This window comes from Oncorhynchus masou, chromosome 1 (assembly GCF_036934945.1).
Source record: "Oncorhynchus masou masou isolate Uvic2021 chromosome 1, UVic_Omas_1.1, whole genome shotgun sequence".
Classification (NCBI taxonomy): Eukaryota; Metazoa; Chordata; class Actinopteri; order Salmoniformes; family Salmonidae; genus Oncorhynchus; species Oncorhynchus masou.
The window spans coordinates 3,032,363-3,044,862 of NC_088212.1; the positions used below are offsets into that span (position 1 = coordinate 3,032,363).

General features: G+C 51.8%; 1 protein-coding gene across 4 annotated transcripts in view; it reads left to right on the plus strand.

Moving 5' to 3' along the window:
* pdzd2 (PDZ domain containing 2) overlaps positions 1-12,500 on the plus strand; it is a 197,690-nt gene that overhangs the window by 130,826 nt on the left and 54,364 nt on the right. For all 4 annotated transcript variants that reach the window (XM_064929142.1, XM_064929218.1, XM_064929302.1 and 1 more), the window contains 2 exons: positions 4,399-4,627; positions 8,718-8,835. In XM_064929142.1, the coding sequence (XP_064785214.1) occupies positions 4,399-4,627; positions 8,718-8,835 (347 nt within the window). The remainder of the gene's footprint in view (positions 1-4,398; positions 4,628-8,717; positions 8,836-12,500) is intronic.

The window sequence follows — 12,500 nt, forward strand, 5'->3', positions numbered from 1 at the left end:
TTCCTGTACCACAGGGCCTCCACTCTTCCTGTACCACAGGGCTCAACACTAGGGCCTCCACTGTTCCTGTACCACAGGGCTCGATACTAGGGCCTCCACTGTTCCTGTACCACAGGGCCTCCACTGTTCCTGTACCACAGGGCTCAATACTAGGGCCTCCACTGTTCCTGTACCACAGGGCTCAACACTAGGGCCTCCACTGTTCCTGTACCACAGGGCTCGATACTAGGGCCTCCACTGTTCCTGTACCACAGGGCTCGATACTAGGGCCTCCACTGTTCCTGGACCACAGGGCCTCCACTCTTCCTGTACCACAGGGCTCAACACTAGGGCCTCCACTGTTCCTGGACCACAGGGCTCAATACTAGGGCCTCCACTGTTCCTGTACCACAGGGCCTCCACTCTTCCTGTACCACAGGGCTCAACACTAGGGCCTCCACTGTTCCTGGACCACAGGGCTCAATACTAGGGCCTCCACTGTTCCTGTACCACAGGGCTCGATACTAGGGCCTCCACTGTTCCTGTACCACAGGGCTCAATACTAGGGCCTCCACTGTTCCTGTACCACAGGGCTCAATACTAGGGCCTCCACTGTTCCTGTACCACAGGGCTCAATACTAGGGCCTCCACTGTTCCTGTACCACAGGGCTCAATACTAGGGCCTCCACTGTTCCTGTACCACAGGGCCTCCACTGTTCCTGGACCACAGGGCCTCCATTGTTCCTGGACCACAGGGCCTCCACTGTTCCTGGACCACAGGGCCTCCACTGTTCCTGTACCACAGGGCTCAACACTCAGGCCTCCACTGTTCCTGTACCACAGGGCTCAATACTAGGGCCTCCACTGTTCCTGTACCACAGGGCCTCCACTGTTCCTGGACCACAGGGCCTCCATTGTTCCTGGACCACAGGGCCTCCACTGTTCCTGGACCACAGGGCCTCCACTGTTCCTGTACCACAGGGCTCGATACTAGGGCCTCCACTGTTCCTGGACCACAGGGCTCGATACTAGGGCCTCCACTCTTCCTGTACCACAGGGCCTCCACTGTTCCTGTACCACAGGGCTCGATACTAGGGCCTCCACTCTTCCTGTACCACAGGGCCTCCACTGTTCCTGTACCACAGGGCTCGATACTAGGGCCTCCACTGTTCCTGGACCACAGGGCTCGATACTAGGGCCTCCACTCTTCCTGTACCACAGGGCTCGATACTAGGGCCTCCACTGTTCCTGGACCACAGGGCTCGATACTAGGGCCTCCACTGTTCCTGGACCACAGGGCTCGATACTAGGGCCTCCACTCTTCCTGTACCACAGGGCCTCCACTGTTCCTGGACCACAGGGCCTCCACTGTTCCTGTACCACAGGGCCTCCACTGTTCCTGTACCACAGGGATCGATACTAGGGCCTCCACTGTTCCTGTACCACAGGGCTTAATACTAGGGCCTCCACTGTTCCTGTACCACAGGGCTCAATACTAGGGCCTCCACTGTTCCTGTACCACAGGGCTCAATACTAGGGCCTCCACTGTTCCTGTACCACAGGGCTCAATACTAGGGCCTCCACTGTTCCTGTACCACAGGGCTCAACACTAGGGCCTCCACTGTTCCTGTACCACAGGGCTCAATACTAGGGCCTCCACTGTTCCTGTACCACAGGGCTCAATACTAGGGCCTCCACTGTTCCTGTACCACAGGGCTCAATACTAGGGCCTCCACTGTTCCTGTACCACAGGGCTCAATACTAGGGCCTCCACTGTTCCTGTACCACAGGGCTCAATACTAGGGTCTCCACTGTTCCTGCACCACAGGGCCTCCACTCATCCTGTACCACAGGGCTCAACACTCAGGCCTCCACTGTTCCTGTACCACAGGGCTCAATACTAGGGCCTCCACTGTTCCTGTACCACAGGGCCTCCACTGTTCCTGGACCACAGGGCCTCCACTGTTCCTGGACCACAGGGCCTCCACTGTTCCTGGACCACAGGGCCTCCACTGTTCCTGGACCACAGGGCCTCCACTGTTCCTGGACCACAGGGCCTCCACTGTTCCTGTACCACAGGGCTGAACATTAGGGCCTCCACTGTTCCTGGACCACTTGGCTCGATACTAGGGCCTCCACTGTTCCTGTACCACAGGGCTCAATACTAGGGCCTCCACTGTTCCTGTACCACAGGGCCTCCACTGTTCCTGGACCACAGGGCCTCCACTGTTCCTGGACCACAGGGCCTCCACTCATCCTGTACCACAGGGCTCAACACTCAGGCCTCCACTGTTCCTGTACCTCAGGGCTCAATACTAGGGCCTCCACTGTTCCTGTACCACAGGGCCTCCACTGTTCCTGGACCACAGGGCCTCCACTGTTCCTGGACCACAGGGCCTCCACTGTTCCTGTACCACAGGGCCTCCACTGTTCCTGGACCACAGGGCCTCCACTGTTCCTGGACCACAGGGCCTCCACTGTTCCTGGACCACAGGGCCTCCACTGTTCCTGTACCACAGGGCTGAACATTAGGGCCTCCACTGTTCCTGGACCACAGGGCTCGATACTAGGGCCTCCACTGTTCCTGGACCACAGGGCCTCCACTGTTCCTGGACCACAGGGCCTCCACTGTTCCTGTACCACAGGGCTGAACATTAGGGCCTCCACTGTTCATGGACCACAGGGCTCGATACTAGGGCCTCCACTGTTCCTGGACCACAGGGCTCGATACTAGGGCCTCCACTGTTCCTGGACCACAGGGCCTCCACTGTTCCTGTACCACAGGGCTGAACATTAGGGCCTCCACTGTTCCTGGACCACAGGGCTCGATACTAGGGCCTCCACTGTTCCTGGACCACAGGGCTCAACATTAGGGCCTCCACTGTTCCTGGACCACAGGGCTCGATACTAGGGCCTCCACTGTTCCTGGACCACAGGGCCTCCACTGTTCCTGTACCACAGGGCTGAACATTAGGGCCTCCACTGTTCCTGGACCACAGGGCTCGATACTAGGGCCTCCACTGTTCCTGGACCACAGGGCTCGATACTAGGGCCTCCACTGTTCCTGGACCACAGGGCCTCCACTGTTCCTGTACCACAGGGCTGAACATTAGGGCCTCCACTGTTCCTGGACCACAGGGCTCGATACTAGGGCCTCCACTGTTCCTGGACCACAGGGCTCAACATTAGGGCCTCCACTGTTCCTGGACCACAGGGCTCGATACTAGGGCCTCCACTGTTCCTGGACCACAGGGCCTCCACTGTTCCTGTACCACAGGGCTGAACATTAGGGCCTCCACTGTTCCTGGACCACAGGGCTCGATACTAGGGCCTCCACTGTTCCTGGACCACAGGGCTCGATACTAGGGCCTGCACTGTTCCTGGACCACAGGGCCTCCACTGTTCCTGTACCACAGGGCTGAACATTAGGGCCTCCACTGTTCCTGGACCACAGGGCTCGATACTAGGGCCTCCACTGTTCCTGGACCACAGGGCTCAACATTAGGGCCTCCACTGTTCCTGGACCACAGGGCTCGATACTAGGGCCTCCACTGTTCCTGGACCACAGGGCCTCCACTGTTCCTGTACCACAGGGCTGAACATTAGGGCCTCCACTGTTCCTGGACCACAGGGCTCGATACTAGGGCCTCCACTGTTCCTGGACCACAGGGCCTCCACTGTTCCTGTACCACAGGGCTGAACATTAGGGCCTCCACTGTTCCTGGACCACAGGGCCTCCACTGTTAGGGTCTCCACTGTTCCTGGACCACAGGGCCTCCACTGTTAGGGCCTCCACTGTTCCTGGACCACAGGGCTCAACATTAGGGCCTCCACTGTTCCTGGACCACAGGGCCTCCACTGTTCCTGATATGTGAATGACATACCAGCAGCAGGGAGATGAACTCTGCTTTATATAGAAGATTACCTTGCTGCTGTCAGGAAAGGGAACTGGGAATTAAACGTTTTTAACTGTATGAAATGTTTACCCCAAAATCTATCAATCGACCATTCAGTCAGTGTCATTGATCAGGAAAAATGGTTTGTCACTTTGGGACTTTCATCCATCCTCTTTGATATCAAAGTGCAATATTTATTCTCTAACCACTTTTAAAAAGAGAGGGGGCATCTTAGTGTGTTTCTATACTTGAGTAAGTCAAACCTGACACTGTGTCTCAGTGTGTTGTTGTTGTTGTTGTTGTTCCTAACACTGTATCTCTGTGTCTCATTTTGTTGTTGTTGTTGTTGTTGTTCCTAACACTGTATCTCTGTGTCTCAGTGTGTTGTTGTTGTTGCTAACACTGTATCTCTGTGTCTCAGTGTGTTGTTGTTGTTGTTGTTGTTCCTAACGTATCTCTGTGTCTCAGTGTGTTGTTGTTGTTGTTGTTCCTAACGTATCTCTGTGTCTCCGGTCCACTGCAGCAGCTGAAGAAGGGCGTGATAACCCTGACTGTGAGGACTCGTCTGCGCAGCCCCAGCCTGACTCCGTGCCCTACCCCCACCCTCCTCAGTCGCTCCTCCTCCCTTAACTCCAACGCCAGCGGGGGAACCCCCATACCCTCCACTTTCGACGAAACCCCCGAAGTCCGCAAGGGACCGCCCAGACCTGGCCCCAAGGACCGCATCATTATGGAGGTTACACTCATTAAAGGTAACTGACAAAGTGGGGTTTTGAACTGTGTCGTTTCAGTTCAGTTGTTGTGACCTCACTTCCCTCTGGTGTGAGACGTGCTTTTGTTGACATTTTAGTTTGAGACCGTAGGGAGTAACCGCAAGACAATCCTCCCATCAACTCTCTCAATGCAATAACACACCCAACAATTACAAGATATACAAATATATATATATATATACATACATACAAAAGTATGTGGACACCCCTTCAAATTAGTGGATTCGGTTATTTTAGCCACACACGTTGCTGACGGTTGTATAAAATACAGAGTACACAGCCATGCAATCTCCATAGACAAACAATTGGCAGTAGAATGGCCCGTACTGAAGAGCTCAGTCACTTTCAACGTGTCAGTTCGTCAAATTTCTGCCCTGGTCAACTGTAAGTGCTGTTATTGTGAAGTGGAAACGTCTAGGAGCAACAACGGCACAGCTGCGAAGTGGTAGGCCACACAAGCTCATAGAACGGGACCACCGAGTGCTGAAGCCCGTAAAAATCATCTGTCCTCGGTTGCAACACTCACTACCGAGTTCCAAACTGCCTCTGGAAGCAACGTCAGCACAACAACTGTTTGTCAGGAGCTTCATGAAATGGGTTTCCATGGACCAGCAGCCGCATACAAGCCTCAGATGACCATGAAATAGGTTTCCATGGCCGGACTCTGGAGCAGTGGAAACGCGTTCTCTGGAGTGATGAATCACGCTTCACCTTCTGGCAGTCCGACGGATTCATCTGGGTTTGGCGAATGCCAGGAGACACTGCCTGAATGCGTAGTGCCAAATGTAAAGTTAGGTGGAGGAGAAATAATGGTCTGGGACTGTTTTTCATGGTTCAGGCCCCTTAGTTCCAGTGAAGGGAAATCTTAACACTACAGCATACAATGATATTCTAGACGTTTCTGTTCTTCCAACTTTGTGACAACAGTTTGGGGAAGGCCCTTTCCTGTTTCAGCATGACAATGCCCCTGTGCACAAAGCCAGGTCCATACAGAAATGTTTTGTCGAGATCGGCGTTGAAGAACTTGACTGGCCTGCACAGAGTCCTGACCTCAACCCTATCAAACACCTTTGGGATGAATTGGAACGTCGACTGCGAGCCAGGCCTAATCGCCCAACATCAGTGCCCGACCTCACTAATACTGTTGTGGCTGAATGGAAGGAAGTCTGGGCAGCAATGTTCCAACATCTAGTGGAAAGCCTTCCCAGAAGAGGGGCGGAAGTGTAGCCTAGTGGTTAGAGTGTTGGACTAGTAACCGGAAGGTTGGAAGTTCAAACCCCCGAGCTGACAAGGTACAAATCTGTCGTTCTGCCCCTGAACAGGCAGTTAACCCAACTGTTCCTAGGCCATCATTGAAAATAAGATTTTTTATATTTTTTATTTAACCTTTATTTAACTAGGCAAGTCAGTTAAGAACAAATTCTTATTTTCAACGACGACCTAGGAACAGTGGGTCCCTGTTCAGGGGCAGAACGACAGTTGTACCTTGTCAGCTCTTAACTGACTTGCCTAGTTAAATAACGGTAAAATAAAACACATTTACATTTACATTTAAGTCATTTAGCAGACGCTCTTATCCAGAGCGACTTACAAATTGGTGAATTCACCTTATGACATCCAGTGGAACAGCCACTTTACAATAGTGCATCTAAATCATTTAAGGGGGGGGTGAGAAGGATTACTTTATCCTATCCTAGGTATTCCTTGAAGAGGTGGGGTTTCAGGTGTCTCCGGAAGGTGGTGATTGACTCCGCTGTCCTGGCGTCGTGAGGGAGTTTGTTCCACCATTGGGGGCCAGAGCAGCGAACAGTTTTGACTGGGCTGAGCGGGAACTGTACTTCCTCAGTGGTAGGGAGGCGAGCAGGCCAGAGGTGGATGAACGCAGTGCCCTTGTTTGGGTGTAGGGCCTGATCATAGCCTGGAGGTACTGCGGTGCCGTTCCCCTCACAGCTCCGTAGGCAGGCACCATGGTCTTGTAGCGGATGCGAGCTTCAACTGGAAGCCAGTGGAGAGAGCGGAGGAGCGGGGTGACGTGAGAGAACTTGGGAAGGTTGAACACCAGACGGGCTGCGGCGTTCTGGATGAGTTGTAGGGGTTTAATGGCACAGGCAGGGAGCCCAGCCAACAGCGAGTTGCAGTAATCCAGACGGGAGATGACAAGTGCCTGGATTAGGACCTGCGCCGCTTCCTGTGTGAGGCAGGGTCGTACTCTGCGGATGTTGTAGAGCATGAACCTACAGGAACGGGCCACCGCCATGATGTTAGTTGAGAACGACAGGGTGTTGTCCAGGATCACGCCAAGGTTCTTAGCGCTCTGGGAGGAGGACACAATGGAGTTGTCAACCGTGATGGCGAGATCATGGAACGGGCAGTCCTTCCCCGGGAGGAAGAGCAGCTCCGTCTTGCCGAGGTTCAGCTTGAGGTGGTGATCCGTCATCCACACTGATATGTCTGCCAGACATGCAGAGATGCGATTCGCCACCTGGTCATCAGAAGGGGGAAAGGAGAAGATTAATTGTGTGTCGTCTGCATAGCAATGATAGGAGAGACCATGTGAGGTTATGACAGAGCCAAGTGACTTGGTGTATAGCGAGAATACTATGTGTGGAGACTGTTATAGCAGCAAAGGGGGGACCAACTCCATATTAATGACTTCCCAGAAGAGTGGAGGCTGTTATAGCAGCAAAGGAGGGACCAACTCCATATTAATAACTTAGCAGAAGAGTAGAGACTGTTATACCAGCAAAGGGGGACCAACTCCATATTAATGACTTAGCAGAAGAGTGGAGACTGTTATAGCAGCAAAGGGGGGACCAACTCCATATTAATGACTTAGCAGAAGAGTGGAGGCTGTTATAGCAGCAAAGGGGGGACCAACTCCATATTAATGTCTTCCCAGAAGAGTGGAGGCTGTTATAGCAGCAAAGGGGGGACCAACTCCATATTAATGACTTAGCAGAAGAGTGGAGACTGTTATACCAGCAAAGGGGGGACCAACTCCATATTAATGACTTAGCAGAAGAGTGGAGACTGTTATAGCAGCAAAGGGGGGACCAACTCCATATTAATGACTTAGCAGAAGAGTGGAGGCTGTTATAGCAGCAAAGGGGGGACCAACTCCATATTAATGACTTAGCAGAAGAGTGGAGGCTGTTATAGCAGCAAAGGGGGGACCAACTCCATATTAATGACTTAGCAGAAGAGTGGAGGCCTGTTATACCAGCAAAGGGGGGACCAACTCCATTTTAAAGCCTTCCCAGAAGAGTGGAGTCTGTTATAGCAGCAAAGGGGGGACCAACTCCATATTAAATCCTTCCCAGAAGAGTGGAGTCTGTTATAGCAGCAAAGTGAGGACCAACTCCATATTAATGCCCATGATTCTGGAATGGGATGTTCGACGAGCAGGTGTCCATATACATTTGCTAATGTAGTGTATGTTGTTTTTGACTGGTGGTATTTTAAGGCGTTAGCATTGCCACCAGAACACGTAATGCACGTTGGCAACGACTGCCATTAGACTGTGTACCAATGGGAACATTTCACGAGCCAGTTTGACACCTGGGATCATAACAGACTGTCCTGCCAGGGTACAAACCTGTTAGTCTTGGAACACAGCAGAGGTCATTTACGAGGGAAGTTCACTTCAGGAAGGATTGCTCAATACCTGGAGGTGTCATGTCTCTAGATTTGATTAGATTTGTAATGAGCTCGTCTCTTATTTGGAAGGTATCACTCTTCTCTCTTCTCTGCTTCGGTGTGATTTAGTAAACACTTGTTTCATTTAATACAAATGTATATCGCTTCATGAGGAAGCTAGAGAAGGAGAGAGGACATTGAGAAATGGAAACTCTCTACCTTCCTTGTCTAATCTGCTGTCCTATTCTTTTCTGTGTCCTGTGTGTGTGTGCGCGTGTGCGTGTGTGCGTGTGTGTGTGTGTGCGTGTGTGTGTGTGTGCGCGTGTGCGTGTGTGTGCGTGTGTGTGTGTGTGTGTGTGTGTGTGCGTATGTGTGTGCGTGTGTGCGTGTGTGTGTCTGTGTGTGTGTGTGTGTGTGTGTGTGTGTGTGTCAGAGCCCGGGGTGGGTCTGGGTATAGGGGCCTGCTGTCTAACTCTAGAGAACAGTGTTCCAGCCATCTACATCCACAGTCTGGCCCCCGGCTCTGTCGCCAAGATGGATGGACGACTCAGGTAGGTCACAACCCCGCTCACCTAGACGCATACCTTGGATCAGGTCAAGATCCCCATATTTACAGGGTTTAAATTCCATGTTGAGTGTGGTTAGGCTATTTCCCTTAAAGAACCATTAGTATAGCTCTGTCGACATTAAGAACACTATCAATCAGCTAGGAACTAGAAACAACAGCTGTAGGATCCCTTTAATAGGATCCCTTTAATAGGGGACCCTGATATCAATCAACTAGGAACTAGAAACATCACCTGTAGGATCCCTTTAATAGGGGACCCTGATATCAATCAACTAGGAACTAGAAACCTCACCTGTAGGATCCCTTTAATAGGGGGCCCTGATATCAATCAACTAGGAACTAGAAACATCACCTGTAGGATCCCTTTAATAGGGAACCCAGATATCAATCAACCCTGATATCAATCAGCATAAGGAATCATCTTAAAATCAAAAGAAAGACAAAAGGCTAATGAAATGCTAAGAATCCAGGTCTGAGAGGAGAAGTAAATGGCTGCTGATGTCAATCGTGTTGCGTTTAAATAAGGCCAAGTAGCTCACTTCAAACGGCTCTCAACACCGTCAGTCGAAGATCTCTGACGGACAAGTACTGTAGCCTCCTCTACAGTAGAGTGCAGCCTCGTGGTTTCTCTCATTCAGGAAGAGAGAGGAACTGGGTCCGGTATGGGAGAACAGAACAGCAGGTTTCTCTCATTCAGGAAGAGAGAGGAACTGGGTCCGGTATGGGAGAACAGAACAGCGGGTTTCTCTCATTCAGGAAGAGAGAGGAACTGGGTCCGGTATGGGAGAACAGAACAGCGGGTTTCTCTCATTCAGGAAGAGAGAGGAACTGGGTCCGGTATGGGAGAACAGAACAGCGGGTTTCTCTCATTCAGGAAGAGAGAGGAACTGGGTCCGGTATGGGAGAACAGAACAGCAGGTTTCTCTCATTCAGGAAGAGAGAGGAACTGGGTCCGGTATGGGAGAACAGAACAGCAGGTTTCTCTCATTCAGGAAGAGAGGAACTGGGTCCGGTATGGGAGAACAGAACAGCGGGTTTCTCTCATTCAGGAAGAGAGAGGAACTGGGTCCGGTATGGGAGAACAGAACAGCGGGTTTCTCTCATTCAGGAAGAGAGAGAACTGGGTCCGGTATGGGAGAACAGAACAGCGGGTTTCTCTCATTCAGGAAGAGAGAGGAACTGGGTCCGGTATGGGAGAACAGAACAGCGGGTTTCTCTCATTCAGGAAGAGAGAGGAACTGGGTCCGGTATGGGAGAACAGAACAGCGGGTTTCTCTCATTCAGGAAGAGAGGAACTGGGTCCGGTATGGGAGAACAGAACAGCGGGATTCTCTCATTCAGGAAGAGAGAGGAACTGGGTCCGGTATGGGAGAACAGAACAGCAGGTTTCTCTCATTCAGGAAGAGAGAGGAACTGGGTCCGGTATGGGAGAACAGAACAGCAGGTTTCTCTCATTCAGGAAGAGAGAGGAACTGGGTCCGGTATGGGAGAACAGAACAGCAGGTTTCTCTCATTCAGGAAGAGAGGAACTGGGTCCGGTATGGGAGAACAGAACAGCAGGTTTCTCTCATTCAGGAAGAGAGAGGAACTGGGTCCGGTATGGGAGAACAGAACAGCAGGTTTCTCTCATTCAGGAAGAGAGGAACTGGGTCCGGTATGGGAGAACAGAACAGCAGGTTTCTCTCATTCAGGAAGAGAGGAACTGGGTCCGGTATGGGAGATCAGAACAGCAGGTTTCTCTCATTCAGGAAGAGAGAGGAACTGGGTCCGGTATGGGAGATCAGAACAGCAGGTTTCTCTCATTCAGGAAGAGAGAGGAACTGGGTCCGGTATGGGAGATCAGAACAGCAGGTTTCTCTCATTCAGGAAGAGAGAGGAACTGGGTCCGGTATGGGAGAACAGAACAGCGGGTTTCTCTCATTCAGGAAGAGAGGAACTGGGTCCGGTATGGGAGAACAGAACAGCGGGTTTCTCTCATTCAGGAAGAGAGAGGAACTGGGTCCGGTATGGGAGAACAGAACAGCGGGTTTCTCTCATTCAGGAAGAGAGAGGAACTGGGTCCGGTATGGGAGAACAGAACAGCGGGTTTCTCTCATTCAGGAAGAGAGAGGAACTGGGTCCGGTATGGGAGAACAGAACAGCAGGTTTCTCTCATTCAGGAAGAGAGAGGAACTGGGTCCGGTATGGGAGAACAGAACAGCAGGTTTCTCTCATTCAGGAAGAGAGGAACTGGGTCCGGTATGGGAGAACAGAACAGCAGGTTTCTCTCATTCAGGAAGAGAGGAACTGGGTCCGGTATGGGAGAACAGAACAGCAGGTTTCTCTCATTCAGGAAGAGAGAGGAACTGGGTCCGGTATGGGAGAACAGAACAGCAGGTTTCTCTCATTCAGGAAGAGAGAGGAACTGGGTCCGGTATGGGAGAACAGAACAGCAGGTTTCTCTCATTCAGGAAGAGAGGGAACTGGGTCCGGTATGGGAGAACAGAACAGCAGGTTTCTCTCATTCAGGAAGAGAGAGGAACTGGGTCCGGTATGGGAGAACAGAACAGCAGGTTTCTCTCATTCAGGAAGAGAGAGGAACTGGGTCCGGTATGGGAGAACAGAACAGCAGGTTTCTCTCATTCAGGAAGAGAGAGGAACTGGGTCCGGTATGGGAGAACAGAACAGCAGGTTTCTCTCATTCAGGAAGAGAGAGAACTGGGTCCGGTATGGGAGAACAGAACAGCAGGTTTCTCCCATTCAGGAAGAGAGGGAACTGGGTCCGGTATGGGAGAACAGAACAGCAGGTTCCTCTCATTCAGGAAGAGAGAGGAACTGGGTCCGGTATGGGAGAACAGAACAGCAGGTTTCTCTCATTCAGGAAGAGAGAGGAACTGGGTCCGGTATGGGAGAACAGAACAGCAGGTTTCTCTCATTCAGGAAGAGAGAGGAACTGGGTCCGGTATGGGAGAACAGAACAGCAGGTTTCTCCCATTCAGGAAGAGAGAGGAACTGGGTCCGGTATGGGAGAACAGAACAGCAGGTTTCTCTCATTCAGGAAGAGAGAGGAACTGGGTCCGGTATGGGAGAACAGAACAGCAGGTTTCTCTCATTCAGGAAGAGAGAGAACTGGGTCCCGTATGGGAGAACAGAACAGCAGGTTTCTCTCATTCAGGAAGAGAGGAACTGGGTCCCGGTATGGGAGAACAGAACAGCAGGTTTCTCTCATTCAGGAAGAGAGAGAACTGGGTCCGGTATGGGAGAACAGAACAGCAGGTTTCTCTCATTCAGGAAGAGAGAGGAACTGGGTCCGGTATGGGAGAACAGAACAGCAGGTTTCTCTCATTCAGGAAGAGAGAGGAACTGGGTCCGGTATGGGAGAACAGAACAGCAGGTTTCTCTCATTCAGGAAGAGAGGAACTGGGTCCGGTATGGGAGAACAGAACAGCAGGTTTCTCTCATTCAGGAAGAGAGAGGAACTGGGTCCGGTATGGGAGAACAGAACAGCAGGTTTCTCTCATTCAGGAAGAGAGAGGAACTGGGTCCGGTATGGGAGAACAGAACAGCAGGTTTCTCTCATTCAGGAAGAGAGAACTGGGTCCGGTATGGGAGAACAGAACAGCAGGTTTCTCTCATTCAGGAAGAGAGAGGAACTGGGTCCGGTATGGG